Below are 21,453 nucleotides of genomic sequence, written 5' to 3'. Positions count from 1 at the left end.
ATGTTTTTTTGTAAAACAAGCCTGAAAAGTGGTTTCAATACAACAAGCATCTGTCAAATGCCTTGTGTGGTAACATAATCAACCCTGTGGCAATCAAAGTGAAGGAGTGGTTTATGGTGAATGACACTTTATACTACAATCAGAACTATTTGCTTCAATTAACCAAAAAACTGAGTTTGTGAAAATGAAAGTAATGTTTGGAGCTATGCCACAAGACAACAATTACAATGGTATTTCAGAATACAGTCAGCGATGTATTCTGGTTACAAATTTATTGTGACTGCACTATCCTGGAAGGGCTTTGTTCTTCTGTTATAACCAAACCGTTATACGTCTCATTTTAGTTTATCAGTGTCACAAGTAGGCTTACATTAACACTGCAATGAAGTTACTGTGAAAATTCCCTAGTTGCCACACTTCGACACCTGTTCGGGTACACTAAGGGAGAATTTAGCATGGCCAATGCACCTGACCAGCTCATCTTTTGGACTGTAGGAGGAAACTAGAGCACCCGGCGAAAACCCACGCAGATGCAGGGAAAACGTGTAGACTCCACAAGCTGGAATCGAACCCGGATCCCTGGTGCTGTGAGGCAGCAGTGCTAACCACTGTGCCACCATGCCATCTGGAGATACTTGACTGACTGTGGTAAGTGAATGGTAAATGTGTCACAACAAGTGTTAGGTTGGAACACTGCAGTTAGAAATTTGGGAGCGATGCCCTCATATCAATTTCAAAGTGATCAAAGTGTAGGGATGTTGAACAAAGCCAGTCGCTCCCCAGGGTGGGTAGCCTCCTAACTTCACTCACCTGCCTGCTAACCGTTCTCTATGTAGGATGGGCAGAAGAAAGCCTGAAGCGCTGCGTCCTGAAAATGGGAACCACCACCACCACCACCAAGAGAAAGAAAATATCACATTAAAATGGGCATGATATTGTTCCATATAATAAATTGCAGGACCACGAATTGGTAATCTTTAATTTGCATTTTCTTATAGTTTGTACATTTAACAAATTTGCTTTTCAAACTTCAGTTATTTGACGACCACATAAATAACATTGTTGTGAAGAACTTTAAGCACCATTTGAGGTTTTCATTATTAGAAATGATGACTGGCTGATAATGTTACCCTGTAATTCCATTTGATGCTCTTTAAAATGTCATCTATAGCCAGGATAGAAGTGTCAAATTACTGTACCTCTAAACATGTGATATAGTTTTAAACTAGGCACATTTCCTTTTCCCCATTTTCAAATTGTGATCCACTTTTGTTCCCTCTTCTGTAGGTAATGTAATTACATTATATCTCCTCAGAACAGGTTCATCATTGAAGAGCTGATATTATTTGTCAGGTTATGAAGACTGTTATGGGGTATATGTTATTCGGTGGCTGTGCCTCATTGGCAAGAGGACAGATTGGACAATAGGGTGTAGAGGTCAGCACGTCTGCTTCATGACAATTGACAGAAAAATCGAACAGCACAAATCAGGTGCACTATTGACAGGAATTCTCCAACCTCGCCCGCGGCTGAAATGCTCCGGTCCCGCTGCTGCAAGCGGAGATTTGGTTGAGCATCAAATACTCCATTCTTGCTGGCAGCGATGGCTGGCCGTACGAGATTGGGAGAACTCCAGCCATAGTCTCCACATCCAGTTATTTTAAATAACATAAATGGTCGAAATGCTCAGCAGGTCTTGAAGCAGCTGTGGAGAGAGAGAAAAGCAGTCTTTATGTTGCAGACTGATGACCTTTTATCAGAACCCAAGAGCGTTAACTCTGTTTCTCTCTCCAGAGATGCACACAGACTTGCTGAGTATTTCCAGCACTTTCTGCTCCAGGTATCTCCAGTTATTTGAGTTGCTCTCCTGTTGAATGAATAACTGTCCTGGGAACACAGAGGCATTAACTTTTCTTTATACAAAAAATGAACTCAGCAAAACAGGTTCCAAAATGAGCTCACCTTGGACTAAAACCGAATGCATGACTCACTGTTGTATTGACTCAAGTGCTTAGGTCTGATTGGTTTGTGTGCCCACACAACACCTCAAAAACGGTGCACCTGTAATTAATAAGACTGGAGTGATTCAAATCCAGATTGTTCTCAGTTTAACCTTTCCTCTCCTGAAGGCACTGACTCATGCTGGAATATGGTTCTATGATACACCTCTGATATCCCACTGAATTATCCACTAAACAGCAGAAGAGCTGGAGTGTTCCTAAGGTGCACTGGTAATTATGGCAAATTTACATTATTTACACGCACTCAGACTAAAGATTTGGACTACAAAGTACCCATTAACACAAACTAATCTTTTTACCACATGTTTGCCTTTGAAAGTTTTAAAAGCGCGAAATCCAAAACCTCCAAACACCAGAGTTCAAGTTTTAGCTCTTTGTTCTGCAAATGTTTATTTTTTTTTTACACAAAAGCCCAATGCACATTCGGTCAATAGCTGCATCCAAATCAGGCCTCCTACGACAAAGGTAGGAAATGAGAAGAGTGGGGGAAAGTGCAGTCAATGCAGCAACAGAGCTGAAATCCGTCTTGTTACTTGGAAGAAAAAAATTAATCATTTGGTAGTTGAAGCAGAGAATGAATAGCTGATCTTCCAGAACATTTATCATTTTTTATGGTGTCAAAACAGGAAGGAAAAGGAGTAACCTATTTCAGGCAAAGTGACTAGAAGTATGTAGGCATGTGGACATGCATATGTGTGTGTGTGTGTGTGTGTGTGTGTGTGTGTGTGTCTTTGTTACTTAACAGAAGCAATGGAACATTGTTCCTGTTCATAAAATGGCCTTCCTATGTGTTAAGTTAACATATACAGCCATCATTTGTACAGTTAAATAAATAACTCCATTAAACAGTGCAACAAGATCACCTACTGTCAATATCTACAAAGGCAATTATGAATTATATATTTATATATATACATACAAGTGCTTACAAACTGGATTTTGAAAATAAATTCCACAAATGTGCATATACAGTCACCAGAACTTTACCTTTATGCCCATTAAGCAATAAGACAAAGTCATTTGGGAAAGTTGGATAGTTTTAAACAAAAAGGAAAAAAAGTAACAGAATCCTCAGGCAATTCCTAAACAAAAAATATCATGTAACTTACATAATATTCAATATTTGGTATATAACTTAGACTTAAAGTAAATTGCTCACTGCCTTGTCTGTTAAAACTATTCATTTTACAAAAAACCTAAATATGTCTATATATATTATATATTATATATTTAATTTCCCACCCCAATGACCGATGATATATGCATCTGTGTTCTGAATTTTAAAAGCTAGGGAAAAAATGAAAATTGTACTAACTACAAATTTACCAAAATAGGCCAATTGTAGTTGGTAGGATCAAGGAGGAAATACATTACCATTTGGACTCTGAAGCAGATATAGTGGCTAAAACTATATTCCTTTTTTTTTCTCCAAATGTTGCGTACAAATAGAATGATACTATATATACAGTACATAGTACCTGTACATAGAAAATACTTTTCTTAATTAACTCTGACGTGTAAGGCAAGACTAAATTCCCCAATCCCACCCCATCTACTGAAATAAGCCAGAGTGGTCGTTAAACATATAAAGATTTCTTTAAAAAAAACAAGTTACGCATGCAGAAATGAAAGTTTTTTTTGAGGAAAGAAAGGTAAACCACAATATAAGCTGATCCGACTTTTCCTGAATACCCAGGAATTTTTGTTTTCTTCTCCCTCCAAAACATATGTTGCTCAAGAACATTAACAGTAGTTTGATAGTAAACAGTTATTGTTCAGCCAGTAGCAGTGAAAACCAAACCAAAAACACTTAAGAGCACAGTACCACACTAGCAGATCTGTAATTGTACCAGGTTTTAAAATGAATCATATTTGAATCTATTTCCGTGCTGCCTCAGCAGCATCTGTGTGAAATCTCAAGTTTACAATAACCTTCACAGACGGATCAGGTAAATATATACTTTTTCTTTTACACACATAAACTAATCGGGACACGGGGGTGGAGGGGGAGGGGGAGCCGTGTAGTCAAAGTTATTGGCGGATGTACACATCCTGGTTCCACTCGCCGACATCATTCCTTTTTTTAGATGCGACTTCCCCATCTTTTTCACAATATCGATCCTTTGATTTATGCCGACTGCGCTGCTTATTGCGTTCATTGTGATCCTGTTCTCGGTCTCGTTCCTTGGAACGGTGCTGTGACTCTCTGCGCCTGTGGGTGCCATCACCTTGGGATTCCTCCGTATGATTGTGGACTTGATGTGAGCTATAATGATCGCCAGGACTATCCGTATAATCATCCTTTGGTTCAATGTACACAGACTCCCTGCTGCCTTTGACATCAGAGTCAAATGTTTCCTGTCTCTCCAGCCCTCGGCCAGCAGTGCTCCGGTGATTGTGATGCTTTGCAGAGGAAGAAGTTCGATGGTGGGACTTTTTCGCGGGCTCTGGTGGCTTCTCTTCCTCCTGGGAAGCAGTTCTCTCAGGTCCTGAATGGGGCGGTTTCTGCTCTCCCTGTTTTTGTTCACCCTGGTTAGTACCACACCATGCAACAATCCAGTTAGTAGAATTTCACAATTCATGAAATACTTTCTTAGTCTGATTAATTTACCAAGCTGAAGAGGCATGCACTACACATAACCAAGCTTTCACTTAAATGTAATAAAAAATTAATGTCTGCTTTTACTAACATTTACAAGATAATAAGCATTTTCACTTGGTTGCTGAAACAAAGCAATTACTGTCAAAGCATCTTCAAGTAAAACAATTCAAATGTTAACAATATTCTGAAACTAAGTGAAAATTGTTAAAGTAAATCAGAAGTAATGATCTTGAGGGGTACTATTCAGCACGAGCTTAATTCTACACCCTTTTTTCAAACATAGGACGTACTGAACCCACATTAGCCCAATGGTTATGAATGTTTTATAAATAAGCGTGCAGCCTCCAAAATACGAGTTTATGATTGATCACATAGAGGTCAAGGGTACAGACTAATGGAATAATGCTTAAACCACTCAATATTCCTTTGTTAGTTTTACTTTGATTCATCACAACTACCACAACCAGGGTTAAATGATTTTCTCATGCAAAGCTGTTGCCCATCAGGAGATGCAGGCAAAAGTAACACCATTTTTCAAGGACGCCGCGTTTAAATTCTACCCTGAAGCTGGAAGGTAATTAAATGTCTCCATCTCCAATGCAATGTGATTGTCACTGATCTTTTTGCTTTTTTCATCTTCGTCTGTAGCCCAAAAATGAAGGTTAGGTTGGAGAGAAGCAAGAACTTGTACCTGGAGATTGGAGACTGGTGCCGGGCTTGTAGGAAGAGCTGCACTGGCCATTGTACGGCTGAGGAGAGGGTTGGGAGGGTTGCTGCTCGGAGGGTGGGTAGCTCTCCAGTAAGCTTCCAGGTAATCAGACAAGTGCTCACAGGCATCTTCCAGCTGATTTTCATCAAGAATTACATCGAACAATTCCTACAGAAATGGTAGCATCTTTTAAGTTTTTTTTCCCCAACAAGAAAACATTTGAATTCACGTGTTTTGTTGAGACAAAAATATTTTGGGTGCTATTTTCTGTCTGCACTCACTCTAAGCCCGGAAAATCTCACCCGAGGTCAATGGACCTTCGCACGATCCGTGTCTTGCCTGCTATGATTCCCGTGGTGGGTGGGAGGGAAAATTCTCCCCTTATCTTCAATTGTTTGATGTACTTGGTATAGTATAAAGTACTGCTACTAATATTATTTTGTGACAAGTCTGTGTGTTCATTTGAAATGCCTCGCTTTGTTGCATTACTACGAGATAAATCTATTTTAAATCGATTTGTACCTTTGTTGATACAATTCATTTCTACCTTAGTAACTGACGTAACCCATCCCTGGTATCAAATTGTACATTAATAAGAAATAATATATTGAGCTCCAATGAGGAGTACTGGAATAAAGCTGTTGTAATAGACTTTAAGTATTTGCAATAATTTATTGCATTCCATTTTCTGTGAGGAGAATGTAAAACAAATTGTAAATTCCTCTGTGCTTCCTCACCCTTCTAATTGTGAACCTTTCCCGTCTTCACTTTGTTCTTCCACACATGCAAATACCGCACACACCTCTTAGCAAAAAGGCATTTTCATTGTAATTGGAGACTGTGATGGACATGCGCTTGAATAAGAAAGCTACAAACGAGAGCAAGAGAGAGAGAGTGCATGGTATAGTAGAGCTGAAAGGGTTAATTTTTTAAAAGTTCCCTCATTGGATGTGGGCAGCACTGGCTGGGCCAGTGTTTATTAAACTTCCCTGAGGGCATTTAAGAGTCAACCACATTGCTGTAGGTCTGGAGTCACATATAGGTCAGACCAGGTGAGAATAACAGACATCCTTCCCTGAAGGACTTTACTGAACCAGATGGGTTTTTATGACAAGCGACAATGGCTTCATAGTCATCGTTACAGACTTTTAGTTACAGATTTTTACAGAATTCAAATTTCATCATCTGCTGAGGGATTTCAACCCGGATCCCCAGAGCATCGTTCTGGATTAGTGGATTACTATTCCAACGATAATACCACTATGCCACTACCTCCCTGCAGACTGCATAACCTGGCTTTGTATTCCTGAAAGGGTGTTTAAGTTAATTAAGGAATTCAATAGTGTATATCAAGAGAAACTTTTTCTCTGGTGGGAGAATCAAGGGCCTTAACATTCAAATTAAATCTGGCGATCTAAAAGTGAAATCAGGAAGCGCACAGAGGGCACTGGAAATTTTCAAACTTGCTCTTCCAACAGACTTGAAATTTTCACGATTTAGATCGCTAGATATAAGGAATCCAAGGGACATAGAACAAAGAAAGGTAAGTTGAGTTATGCTGCAGATCTGCCAAGACCTAAGTGAATGACAGAACAGACTTGAGAAGGATAGTCGCTGAAGGATCTACGCCTGTTCCTATTGAGTTTCAATTAACCAGGCCATCATTCATTCACTTCTAGAGGCAAATGGTGATAACCAGTCCAAAATGAGAGGGCATATTTCTCAATGTAGTATTCCCTGTGCACAGCTTTGTGAGTGAACATCAGACATTTGGGAGAGAAAGTCACACGTCAGTTTAGTGCTCTATATGATTGGCTCCACTGCTAAATTAGTATCCTCTTCAGGCATTAGATGGCATAAATATGTTAATGGGGGTCCAACTCATTGTTTAAGGACAGTCTTCATGAGGTTATTTATCCGTGAGCAGGGCAGGCATTATGTCAGCAGCAAAAGGCAAAGGTTAAGTTTCTTTTCAAAGCAAAGAGATATTACATTTTGTATGAGAATAAGGGGAGCAGGGGCCCTCTCTCAACTTAAGTCTTATTGATTACCCATATCCTGCTCTGAGACCAATCTGTGGACCACTGCCGGTAACTGGAATTTAACTTTTCTTGTGAGGTGAGCTGCATATGGTTTTGTATGTGTAGATAAGGCTTAAATTGGTGCTGACATCAGATCTGGGTTGCGTGCTGTTCATTAAAACAGATCCAGGCATAAGTTGGTGTCATCGCATTGCTACCTCCTGGTTTACTTTATTCTTCTATTATTTTCTACATTTTGGGTATCATTTTCTACGATACTCCAATCTAGCACTCTCAATCATGAAAATTTCAATTAGCCGAACAACTGGAATAAGTTTGATGCCTTGATGCTCTAGTTTAATTTCTAAACATGTCATCTGTATCATTGGATTCTCCATGAAGTACTCTGATGGGTCATGTAAGCAGGGTGATGCCAATTTCCACAGTATCTTTTACTTCAGCAGTTGTTAGCTCGCGTACAATTAAAACACAAAAAATTAAAAACGGACAGGGTGATTCTGACGTCACACGAGGAGAGAAGAAAAGGCTGGGAACTTCCTTTCAGCTGCTCCCACTGTGATGCCATAACCTTTTATATAAGTTTCAGACCTACTTGTGGTGAAAATATAGTAGCAGAGTAGAAAGGAAATTCTGTTTTAGCAAACATGGTGAACAATATCACCCATAACACTGAGCTCAATCTTTCTGGAGCGTGGCATCTGATTGTGCACAGTATTTAGTTTTTCTTTCCCTGCACCCTGTGCCATGACCTGCTGGAATTGCAAACTGGATAAAAATGTGGCAAAGGCAATTGGGCATCTGTGAAGAATGGTGAGACTAAGTTTCCTTAATGAGATTTCCAATTTAAGAAAGAACCAGGAAACAGGAAGGATGGAGAGAATGAACTACAGTCAAATCAGCTGGAAAGATAGAGAAAAAAAATTGATCGAGAGAACGAAGAGAAAGGAAAAGTAGTTAAAAAACATTTTTTTTCAATTTTGAACAACAAATTTATTACATGCAAAGTTGAGATTGATCACTTCAAATTGTTCCTTTCTGAGTCAGAGATTGATTGGCATTCTATTCATAATTATGTAATTAAAATGGTGCTTATACTTTTAATTGCTAGATATAAATCTCTGCAGGGAGTTTAATGTGCAATTAAATGCAAATCCAGCAAATTTGTTTTTTTAAGAATAATGGGGAGGCTAACGGGGAGATGCTCTTTGTGTGAAGCAAGCAACAAAGTGACAGGAATCAAAATTCTGGAGCTTTCCATCTGTTAATCTCTTGAATTTAAGGCCATTAATAATGGCATGCTGTTATTTTTCCAACAACATCCAACCCATTAAATGTCATTATGTTATGTCCAATGCTGATTGACTTTTTGTCCATTCACAGCAGTAATTTGTATCTCAGACTTCCAGCAACTTCAATGAACAAATATACCCTTGCCTTGCACCATCATCCCTTTTGTCATTTAAGCTTTCCTGTCTTACACCGTACTACAGACCTTCTCTTTTGTTCTCTCCTATCCCTCCTCTTCCTCTGTATCTGCAGAAATCCTGCACAGCATTATCAACCTGAAATGCTGGCTGGAATTTTATGGTCCCTTTGGGGATTGACTGGGAGCTGATACAGTTGGCAAAATGGTGTGGGAAATGGTTGGAATGGATGCTTGACATGGCTTTTGCCAGTGGCAGCAAAGTTGGCAGATCAGCTGCCCACCTGGAGACTGAGTCATTTAAATGCCACAATTAATGGCCATTTTTCAGCTCCATGGGCATCTTGCCAGAGACCACCAGTGAAACTTGATGATCTTCAGAGTAAAGGAGCCTTCCTTTTTGACCACTCCATGCACCCCCACCCCATTATCAAATGCAACTCTGTGATAACAGTGTCATTGGTGCACGGCGACTATCCCCTCCCCATTCCCCCTGTCTGATCATTGCCTCCCCAGCAACCCCCAACCCCACCTATCCTGCTTTAATACACGACACTTCTGAGACACTCTCTCCCTTGTTTCAGCAATAGCCACCATTGGCAATGCCAATGCTTAGGTTGAAATGCTGGCACTCCCATTGGGCCACCTTCCTTAATTGGATGGCAGCCCAGATGGTAGCCACATAATCAGCCATGGCTGGCAAAATGCAGCCCCCAAGTCATGCCATCCACTGCAGGAGGGTCATGTCTCGGCAGAACATCTACTCTCATGAGACAATTCATCTGCCTGCTTCTCTCTCCCTAGATATTGCCAGTGCTGCAGTTTCTGTTTCCTGCACAGCATGCTCATGCTCAAGAAGTGATGTTAAGACATTGATTTAATTGGCTTTCAAGAATTAAATATGATAACTTTCAGTAAATAATTTTGTACAATCCATGAAGGAAAAGGAGATTAAAATTACTCACGGGAGGGCACTGAGCCAGTTTGTCTGCTGCAACCATCTGGACATTCAGGTGTTTAGCCTGGGATTTTCCTCTGGATTTTATTAATCTCTGCAAAACCTACATGCATGGGAAAATGGGAAGATTAGGAAGTTAGTAGGCAGAAAATAGCCAAGTGCCTGTCCAAACTGATATAAAGATTGATACATTACAGTAGATTGGCATATATAAAATAGTCTCTTGGCAGTGCAGAAATTAAAATAGAGACATGCTGTCAAATCTTTTCATCTTTCACTCATCAAGACTGACACAAGAATACCAAATTTCAAAAGAACAACAATATAAACTGCATGAGAAAAAGGGTACTGATTGGTTGGCAAGTGGATTCTGGTCAAAACATTCCCCATGAAGAATGCACCAGGGAATAGTTATCCCCCAAACCTTAGCTAAAGTCCCTTGCCTTTTTTGAATTTAAGAAGATTAAAAGGACCACTATAAACAGTTTAAATTCATATCGTAAGAAGTCTCACAACACCAGGTTAAAGTCCAACAGGTTTATTTGGAATCACGAGCTTGCAGAGTGGCTCACCTGATGAAGGAGCAGCGCTCCAAAAGCTCGTGATTTCAAATTAATCTGTTGGACTTTGGCTTGGTGTTCTTACTGTGCCCACCCCAGTCCAACACTGACATCCCAACATCATAAATTCACACCAGTGGAGTGAATTAGGGACAATGGGCCCTATTTTACCATTTTGATTCCGAGTGCTAGGCGGACTTTAAAATGGGAGTGTTTCAGATCTGACTTTTGACCTGTTCTGAAGTGCTCCCATATGCACTCTGCCTGAAAAAATATCAGCAATTCCGAATTGCGCCGCATAAGCCTGTGGGCAGGGCTAATCGCACCCAAAATCCTGCAGCACTGATCTGTACCTCCAACTGCACATGCCCAAAAAAAATGATAGAATGCTGCTCCCTGCCGCATCTTTTCCGGGCCGGATAATGCCTCCCCCTGGCCTTCACAGACATTACCCTGCACCCACAACATTACTAACCCCTTTATCCCCCCCACAACTACGCCAACAAGACTAATCGGCTGGGGGGGGGGGGGGGGGTGGAGGAGGCCTCCCCCACCTTCCCCTCCACCAATCTCAGACAGAGTGCAGCAGAGCCCCTTTCACCCCACTGATCATAGGCAGAATGGCAGTGAACCCCCATTGATCACAGGCAGAGTGACAGTGGACCCCCTTTCACCCCCAATGATCTCAAGCAGAGTGGCAGCAGACCCATCTCCCCCCCCCTCCCCCACTGATCTTGAGCAGAGAGCCTTTGGATGCTCAGTACTGACCTCCTCACTAATGGAGCGCCCAAATTGGATTTATATGGAGCATGTCTGTTTTGCGCCGATTCCGGATGAGCGACCGTAGTGGTAAAGGGTGAAGTGTCAGTAAAGTTGGGTGTGCAGCATATTAAGTCAATTTAAATTCATGCAAATACATTTAAATGGCTGTCGCACCTGTTGTTTCGGGTGCAGTCCTGATTGAATCCATTTTTGGGCCTTGGTGAAGGGGGAACTGGCATGGAGACAGGCGCGGATTGCGTTACATCATGCTCGACTTTACCAAGTTTCCCAAAATGGGCACAACGCAATGGTAAAATCAGGCCCAAATGATTCTTGCTCCATGTAAATGAGATGCAGTGTTTTTTTTATACCTATCCAACTTTACCTGGGATGAATCTAGCCAGTTTTCCTAATTCAGCTAATTCCTTGTTTTTAGGCTGAGCTGAAAATTGATGTCTGCCCCCAAGGTGAGAGAGAGAAGTTGTTCGCTACCTGGAGTCCTCAAGCATCTGGCAACACAAACTCCCCACACTGCAGCCCTGTTGCATTTTAGAAGGACAGAAGGAATTTATCCAAGGTCTCGGGATGTTGGTGGCTATCCCCTTCCAGATCCTCCTCTGATCTGAAAGGTCAGCCTTGCATCCTCAAAGCTCAGTTTCCACTGGCATTTGGTGGAATCCTGAGAAATGATGCCAGATTTATGGTAACATTCCCTTGCAATCGACATACATTTTACTTTTCAAACTTCTTGTCAATGTTAACGTTTATTTGCTTGAAGTTTAATGATGCAGGATTACAAAGAACAAAGAAAATTACAGCACAGAAACAGGCCCTTCAGCCCTCCAAGCCTGCACCGACCATGAAATAAAACCCTCTACCTTTCCAGGACTATATCCCTCTATTCCCATCCTGTTCATGTATTTGTCAAGACGCCCCTTAAAAGTCACTATCATATCTGGGTCCACTACCTCAGGCAGCAAGTTCCAAGCATCCACCACCCACTTGCCTCTCGCACCTTAAATTCTAGTAACTGACACTATCCACTCTGTCCATGCCTCTCATAACTTTGCAGACTTCCATCAGGTCGCCCCTCAACCTCCATTGTTCTGGTGAGAACAAACCAAGTTTCAGCAACATCTCCTCATAGCTAATGCCCTCCATACCAGGCAACATCCTGGTCAATCTTTTCTGTACCCTCTCCAAAGCCTCCACATCCTGGAGTAGCCTGTTATGACCTCGTCATGAAGGGTTGTGTTTCGTGACTTTACTAAATGGAGGAATCGTAACTCAATCTTTGCACTTGAAAAGTTAATCACTGTCTTTGAAATGGTGTTTAAAAACCCTAACACCCTCCCAAGCTGACAGACCTTGGGGAGATTATGTCAGTGCTGATGGAAGCACCAAGGGAAAATGCAAAACAAAAATCAGAGTTGAAACCATACAGTAGTAGTCACTTTACCTTTGGAGAGGAAATCTTCACGTAGACTATCACAGGAGCCAAAGAGGTTTTACCCAACTGAGCTGGATGGTTGATTGTGTCTGCATCAAGGACCACTAACTGCAATGTTCTTGCTAGTTCAAAAATCCGTTCAATTTCACATTGGACTTCAGCTGCAAGTCAAGAAGCAAAAACAGGTCAGGAGCGCAAAATTGGTTATTCCATTTTTGAAACTTATATATTAGGTTTTAGATTCAGTTAGAATCACTCCCAATAATTTCACTGTTAAAATTACTGCAACACACACTACTGCATCTTCAGAACCTTTCGATGTTCTGCATACAATTATAGCTGGACCTCAGTGTAAACCTGGACAGTGATTTGTCTCAATTGGATACCTGTGTCTGTCCCAAACTCTGATTTCACAACGAAAATAGCATTTTACTCAAAGTATCTAAAAGGTATTCCCAGCATGTCTTTGGTTATAGAACATAGAACACTACAGCACAAACAGGCCCTTCGGCCCACGAGTTGCGCCGATCACATCAACACCTATCTATAACCCCCAATCCCATAAAACCCCATATACTCATCCAGAAGTCTTTTAAAAGACCCCAGCGAGTTCGCCTCCACCACCACTGATGGCAGCCGATTCCATTCACTCACCACCCTCTGAGTGAAAAACTTACCCCTAACATCACTTCTGTACTTTCCTTCCCGCACCTTAAACCTGTGTCCTCTCGTAGCGACCATTTCAACCTGGGGAAATAGCCTCTGAGAATCCACCCTATCTATTCCTCTCAACATTTTATAAACCTCTATCAGGTCGCCTCTCAACCTACGTCTCTCCAGGGAAAAGAGACCCAGTTCCCTCAACCTAACCTCATAAGGCATGCCTCCCAGTCCAAGCAACATCCTTGTAAATCTCCTCTGTACCCTTTCAATAGCTTCTACGTCTTTCCTATAGTGAGGCGACCAGAACCATTTAAATGAACCATTTAAACCACAGAGTCCTGAGTGGGCTCAGTGTCTCCTTCGTTGTCAGTTGGTTGCTAACCGAGAGCATTCCTCATCTGAATCCAGGAAATTTAGGCAACACCAAGGCTGTTGCGACTTTCCTGACCCTCCATGGCAGGACACCTCCCCCCCCCACCCCCCTTCGCTGCAGGAGAATAGTCACAACATGCTGCAACACTTTGCTGGATTTCTGCCATCTCTATCAACATCAGTGAACATTAGCAAACGATCCTAACATATACTGATATCCTGAAACACATGACTGTCAGTTATGCCCATCACAGTTATGCCACTCACCACTGTTAACCAGCAATCCTATTTTTCTCCAATGAGCCTGATATAGCTAGCTCATTACAATATGGCACACCAGACTAAAAATGCGAGGTAAAGATTAAGTGAATGATGCTGGGATGTGCTGGAGTGACACTGGCCCTGGCTTGTTATCTTGGAAGATAGAATGGGAAAATAGATTATTATGATATCCTGACGAACAACCTTTATATAAAGTGTTCAGAAGAAATGGTATGGTAAATGTGTTCAGTAAATGTTATGTTGGCTAGTTAGAATAAGAATGAAGTACAACAGTAGCTGATGACCAATGCAGCAAAGTGGCTATCCCAATCTTCTGTTTCAGGGACTTTATAGGAATGGTTGAAAGTGACAGTTCAGACAATATCAAGTGACACAGTAACAAATGCTAATATTTATGAAAGATTTGCCAACCCTCCTTATCCTGGAAAAATACTGATCTCTTGATACTGAGAGGTGGGGGGGGGGGGGGGGGGGATGTGAGGAAAAGCTTTTTTACCCAGAGGGTTGTGACAGTCTGGAATACGCTGCCTGGAAGGGTGGCAGAGGTGGGTTGCCTCACATCCTTTAAAAAGTACCTGAATGAGCATTTGGTACGTCATAACATCCAAGGCTATGGGCTAAATGCTGGTAGATGGGATTAGGTGGAAGTTCAGGTGTTTCTCGTGTGCAGACTCGATTGGCCAAAGGGCCTCTTTTGCACTGTATGATTCTTCCCTGCATCCAATGTGTATACAATGTTATGAAACAGGAATTGTAAGTGGGAGAACCTTCTCCCACTTAGTAAAGTTTTTAAACCATTAGATATTAAATCACTGATGGAACTACCAGCATAAAGTTAAATTACTTCTAAAACAAGCTAACAAGAAAGCAGTTAAAACACATATGAAATGCAGTAACACATTTAAACAAATGATTATGATTTTAAAACACATATGTTGAGATTTTGAAATTATTCATGTATTTTTTAAGAAATATTATTCACTTCAGCCAAGAGCAATTTGCTGTGAAGCATCATAGTCAAAGGCATTTGGGCAAAGCCATATTCCAAAATAATGTTTAGACCTTGAGAATATGCAAGCTTTACTAGTAAAGTTTCAGATGGACAGAACATTTAGACCACTTAATCATATTTTATGAATAGGGTTTATTCACTATCCAGACAAGATGGATGCATGTTCAGACGTGGAGTCATGTATTTGTACTTAATTTTAGCTTTTTATGTGTGTCATAAATAAGCTTACATTAACACGGCAATGAAATTACTGTGAAAATCCTCCAGTTGTCACACTCCGGCACCTGTTTGGGTACACTAAAGGAGAATTTTAGCATGGGCAATTCACCGAAGCAGCACCAGTCTTTCGGATGTAGGAGGAAACTGGAGCACCCGGAGGAAACCCACACAGGCATGGGGAGAATGTGCAGACAGTGACCTGAGGCTGGGAATCGCACCCAGGTCCCTAGTGCTGAGAGGCAGCAGTGCTGTCCACTGTGCCACCTACATGTGTTAATCTGGTTTGGCAGCGACCTATAAGGGAACATTCATTTGAATGTTGGGCTAGTGTCTGAGGTTATGAAGCAACACGGGAAGTGGGGTCAGCCAAGACAGGAATTAGCTTCCGGGTTTTACGTATTAATAAAATGTCATTATGCCAGAGGTGATTGGCTAAGATATATGACAGATATTTTATTGATTTATGTATTTTGAAGATGATTGATTTAAAGTTAATGAAAAGTGGGAGCAATTGATAAGAAAAACCTACAATTGATGTGTTTTGAATTGTCAGATTTTCATCAGAAAGATCTAGCTGCTCTATTTCAGAGCTGCCCTGACCCTTTGATGGCCTCCTAGTGGCCACTTGTTTAAATAAAAGTTACATCTTGAAACTGAGACACTAACTTCATGAGTCTTGTATTTTCTGAAGTTGAGAGAGCACTGGCTGCCTTGGAAATCCCACCAACAAGGATTAACACAGCCGATAGCCTCTTCCCATTCTTCCTGAGCTAATTTTCTTGAAGAGCTCTCATGCTCACTACTGCTGGAGGATCTACATCTCAGCCTCGCTTCCTCAAGAAGTCTCCTGCTTCCTCAAGAAGTCTCCTGGAGCACTGGAGAACATGCAAATCCAGTCTGTGCACTTTACTATAAGTTCATTGTTTTAGAAATAATTCCTTACATCACATTATTCCCTTTCTCAAAAACCAACTTAATCCTCTTGCTGAAATTCAATCCAGACAATTTTGTTTTGCACTATATCAAACGTAACTAAATTAATCAATATATCGCTGGGCAGCATATGATGCATTGCACTTTTTCCTAATCTGAATTTTATATACATGTTATCAAGTTTTCTTAAAATGTTTTTCAATTAAAGTATTTTTTAAAATGTTAAGGATTCTCCGATCTCTTTTGCCCTGCCACCACTGCCTGTGAGAACTTAGCGTTCAGCCAAACTTCCATTCATTGCAACAGGACCACAGAATCCCAGCCGCGGGCGAGGTTAGAGAATTCCGGCCAAGATAGATTGACAGGTTGGAAAATTCAAATCAGTTGACAAAGCCACTGCGAGAATTCAATTTATCTATATTTTATCTATTAGATTTCCAACAGACAAAACCCAGATATTTAAGCTGGGAATATTCACTATGCAGCAGTAGCTAATTTCTCCGATTTCTTCATCCTTTCAGGATCAAAAATACTTCCAGGTGCCTATGAATTTCTTATAAAGCCACGAACTAGCCAAAGCAGGCACAATGGGCCGAATGGTCTCCTTCTCTGCTTAACAATTCTGAGATCCAGCGAACAGATAGTATACAGATACTGCTGTCATGGACAACAATATTGAGAGAGTCTAAAAGGCAGCAGGGAAACATTAAAGATCTGCTCCACATCAGGATGTCAATAACTTTCTGTTCCTTCAATAACCAGAGGAATAATTTATTAAATGCAGTTCATTTGACAGTAATTTCCATCTTTCAACTCCAATTATACTGGTGAAACTGTACATCACATTAAAATGGCAAGTCATTTAGCTTAACACAAGGAACACCAGTGGAAATGTTCTTGCACCTGGGAAAGGGAAAATACATATTTGTCTGCAAACTTGTATGTTAAATTGGCAATTTTGATATTTTAAGTATTTTGATGAAAGCAATGGAGTACGGTCAAGACATCCAGATGTTACATTTTTGAAATTCTGCCGACTATATTCCACCAAGCCCTTTGACTCCTTTAAATAGTGATATTTCCATACTGGCAAGTTGATCGCCGAATCAAAGCTTCATATTGATGCTCAAGACCTGCCACTAACTGGACACAATTTCAGGCTAAACCTACAGGAGAGAAGTGCTGAGTGTTAGAGATGCTTGGCTGCTGCTTTTTGTACTCTTTGTTGTCAAGAAACAAGCCTAAACTTTGGGCCAAAAGCACTGCTGGCTGTCAGCCAGAGTTTGAAGTTTATTTATCAGCGTTACAAGTAGACTTTCATTAACACTGCAATGAAGTTCATTATGCTCCAGGTACACGGAGGGAGAATTAAGCATGCCAATGCAACTAAATGGCATGTCTTTCGGACTGTGGGAGGAAACCCACGCAGACACAGAGAGAATGTGCAGACTCCGTGCAGACAGTGATCTAAGTCGGGAATCAAACCCAGGTCCCTGGCACTGTGAGCAATGATAACCACTCTGCTGCCTACACTGTAAAGGACAAGCATGCTCTCTTTTTGCCCTTGTAAGTCACAAAAAAAAATCAGTTCTAGTTGGCAGATAGATTTTGGTGGAGAATGGAAGCAGGAGAGAGGAAGTGAAAGGTTGCTAGTAATTTTTCTTGGTTTCAGTGGCACTCTGGTGCATGCTGGGACTGCTGTCACCTTGGAAATTGAATGACTTGGCGTCAAAAACAACAAAATCAGTCAAGTTTTTCAGATAATGGGGGATGCAAGGGGAAAATTAGCAATGAAAATTCAAAACTTGGACTGCTGAAAAGTGAAAAAGGACCTTTAAAATTTGGTGCAATTTCATACATCTTCAATCATAATCATTTGCCAATTCACTAGAATTTAAGTGACATGGGATTTGAAATGACAATCTGTTATGCATAGATTTTTGTTCATTGAACCCCTGAGACTGGAATTTCCTAAAGTTTTGCACTACAGCGATAGTGTATCCCCATGAATCTTCATTATGGCACACAACTGCCTGTATTTTGAGAACAACTGATGACTTTGCTGTCCCCACTCTATAATTCCTGGAATTTAAGTGTATATCTGTAGAGACTGCTGAAAAACAGTCAATAACAGCACTAATCAAAATCAATGCTAGTTGTAATTTTACTGAATTAATATCACTGTGACCACTGAATATAATTAGCACCAGACTTTGGACACATTCAATGTCTAAAATGCTAAGGCTGGAATCTTACCACTGTTCACACCAATGGGATTTTCCCAGCCCACCGCAGTGAACGGAGATTTGTCGGGCCGCCAAATTCTCCGAATTCGCTGCAGCAGGAACATGGAGTGAACAGCAGGTAAGATTGGGCCCAATACTGTGGGATATGAATGTGGGAATGAATGGCGGCGCGGGCTCATTGGGCCGAAGGGCCTGTTTCCCGTGCTGGGTTGTTCTTTATTAAGTTATTGGCCTGAGATTTTTCTCTCTGCTACAGCAGACAAGTTAACTCATTTAAAATAAATGGCTTAATGCCAAAAAAGTATCAGACAAATATTTTAAACATTGATTTGCTAGAAAAAAAGGAATGGAATTTGTGTTGTGGGAAGAGCCTTTGAGAGCATCCATTGTCTTCTCGTATGTAACAGCAGAGACATTACAATTCAAAATAGTGCAGTTGAACTGGAAATTATGAATAATTCAATAAACGTGTGTTAACACTTTTGGATAAATATAGTGCGTCCCTGCCCCTAGCAAACTATGTACCTAGCAGCAACTGCGAATGAAAATGATGAATGTTCTGCCCACAATTTTCCACCCATTGTGCTTAGGGGAATGTATGGACATTTTGGCAGCTAACTACAGCCAGGAGACTGCTGTAAATCCTTTTTAGTATATACCTTTTGTGTTCATTAATGAAGTCTGTGAAAGCACATCTTCACAGTGTGTCAGGTGAGGATTCAGAAAATTTATTCCATGATTGGTGAATTCAAAGCATAGAATTCCTACAGTGCAGAAGGAGGTCACTCGGCCCATTGGGTCTGCACCAGCTCTTTGACAGGGTGTCTTATCCAGGTCCTATCTCCATAATCCCACATATTTATCACAGCTAATCCACTCAACCTATTTACCTTATGACACCTTGGGTAATTTAAGAATGGCAATTCCATGTAGCCTGCACAGGTCAAATTCTCTAGCCAAGTTTCCTACCAGCAGGAGGTGGCGCGTTGTTTACTGGTGGCAGAATACTTTGGTCCTGCTGCTGCAAATGGAAATTCCCACTGATGTCACCCCACATCAATGAGAAACCCATGGGTGAAGGTGCGTGTACGGCCAGAGAATTCTGGCCCACCTCTTTGGACTGTGGGAGGAAACCGGAGTACCCTGAGGAAACCTACGCGGATACAGGGAGAATATACAAGTTCTACACAGACAGTTACCTAAGGCCGGAATTGAACCCAGGTCCCTGGCACTGTGAGGCAGCAGTGCTAACTATTGTGTTGACCTGAGAAATGAGAATTCTTTCTTTGTAAGATGTAAGCGAAACCGATGAGGTCATATCTATTGCCCATTCTAATCCTTTCTTCCAATAGCTACTGAAACATTGACACAATGAGACACAAAGGTGGACAACTCTAAAATATCACAATCCAAACATTGAAGTGTAGTGAGGCCACACAGAGAGCCTGCATGTGAGAGTGACTTGTTCAACTATGACTATTCTTCAAGAGTAGCAGCCTTACTGATGACAAGCCAAAAAAACAAGGCACAACCAAAAAACAAGTACACAGACATAAAAACACCTGAAAGAATTTGTTGCCAACTTTCTAGTATACATACCCAAAGCATCTGCAAAGGGAGGGCATTAATAAAGCAAAAGAATAAAAAAAAAGCCAAGACAATCAAGTTTGTACAGAGCACAGAAAATGTGTTACAAAGTTATATGCAATGGAAATGTACAAATGTGGAACCATTTGTTATTTATATAAAGTAATACCACAGACACACGCAATGCAGTAAATTTCACAGCGAGGCCAGTGTAGGAAATGGAAAATGTCACACTGCTTCGGTAAGCAGTGCTTTACTAGGTTAAGTTTTATTACTGGGGCTGAGTAGAAACAGCTTCAATCTGCAGCTGGCCATATGATAACTGACCTGGCAGTACTCAAAGACAGAGACATTGGAGCCAAGAAAAAGCAAAGAAGTCAAGTGCACAGCACAGACCTCATAAAAATAAGCAAATGAAAAGATGTGAGATTCTCTTGGATGAACAGAAGTTGAACTTTGAAAACATTCCATCTCCACTGTACTATTCTAAAGTTAAGCTTTTCAATTGGGAGTTCTGGTTTTCCTTTTGTCAGGAGCATGATCATATAAATACAATGGTTTAGTGGTTGTGTTATTGGGTTAGTACTCCAGAGGCCTTGCTGAATAATTTGAAATCCCACCACGGCAATTTGTGAACGGATTTCAGTTAATTAGCTAAGTTTGAAACAGAACTGTAGTAGTTGACCAGGAGGATTTCAGGGCTTTGGTAAAAATACAACTTCTTGTACTGTCCTTTAGGGAAGGAAATCTGCCATCCCTACTTGATCTGGCCTATAGGTGTGGTTAATTCATAATTGCCTTGTGAATGGCTTTGCAAGCCACAGAACCCCTACAGTACTGGAGGAAACCATTTGGCCCATCAAGTTTGCACCGACTGTCCAATAGAATACCATGAATTCTGTTCATCTCTACCTTAAAAGGGGATGACCTTCACCTTAGCAAGGGATGATTAATAAATGCTGCCCTTTTCAGTGACAACTACATCCACTAAATGTACAATAATTTAGAGTCAAAGAGGTTTACAGCATGGAAACAGGCCCTTCAGCCTAACTTGTCCAAGCCTCCCTAAGCTAGTCCCAATTGAAAAAAAATGCAGGCAGGCCAAATGAGGAACTATTTTAATGTGGGATGCCTGATGGTTTCCTGACAGGGCATTTTCATCTTCAGCATTTCCTGTGCAAAGCTTTTCACACAGCACATGTCAGGATTTCAGAGTAAATTTAAAAAAGATAATTTACCTGGACAGTTCTAATTATCATACTATGTGTGGAAAATGTGAAATTTTTAACCAGATCAAGAGTAAATCTCAGAAGTTAGATTTCTTACAAAGGCTAGCGTGATCACCATGTGCCTCCAATTTGTACTCTGAGCTACCAGAAGCAGACTGGCAGAGAAGCCTAAATACCAGGCCCTTAAATGACAACAGTATTTGTGGATTGTAAGAAAAAGCTTTTGGGAAAGCACGAAGAGAACATTTCCCTAAAATCTTCCATTAGAAACAAAATTATTTAAAGCATTCTACATAGTCAGATCAGAAAATCAGATTTTAGAATAATTCGTTTATTTTGGTGAACAGGAATTGACTGCACTGTAACAGAATTGCACAGGCTCT

The 21,453-nt window shown here is 40.9% G+C and overlaps 1 protein-coding gene across 7 annotated transcripts in view; it reads right to left on the bottom strand.

Annotated features, from left to right (window-relative positions):
* Positions 1-962: 962 nt before the first annotated feature.
* Positions 963-21,453, bottom strand: part of LOC145357497 (voltage-dependent L-type calcium channel subunit beta-2-like) — a 191,678-nt gene continuing 171,187 nt past the window's right edge. For all 7 annotated transcript variants that reach the window (XM_080210919.1, XM_080210893.1, XM_080210930.1 and 4 more), the window contains 4 exons: positions 12,537-12,688; positions 9,763-9,858; positions 5,315-5,500; positions 963-4,550 (listed from right to left, as the gene is read on the bottom strand). In XM_080210919.1, the coding sequence (XP_080067045.1) occupies positions 4,053-4,550; positions 5,315-5,500; positions 9,763-9,858; positions 12,537-12,688 (932 nt within the window). In that variant the 3' untranslated portion in view covers positions 963-4,052. The remainder of the gene's footprint in view (positions 4,551-5,314; positions 5,501-9,762; positions 9,859-12,536; positions 12,689-21,453) is intronic.

This window comes from Carcharhinus amblyrhynchos, chromosome 2 (genome assembly GCF_965287045.1).
Source record: "Carcharhinus amblyrhynchos chromosome 2, sCarAmb.v2.hapA, whole genome shotgun sequence".
Taxonomy (NCBI): domain Eukaryota; kingdom Metazoa; phylum Chordata; class Chondrichthyes; order Carcharhiniformes; family Carcharhinidae; genus Carcharhinus; species Carcharhinus amblyrhynchos.
Note: the sequence above shows the minus strand (reverse complement) of the source record. Positions and strands in the feature narration are given on the sequence as shown.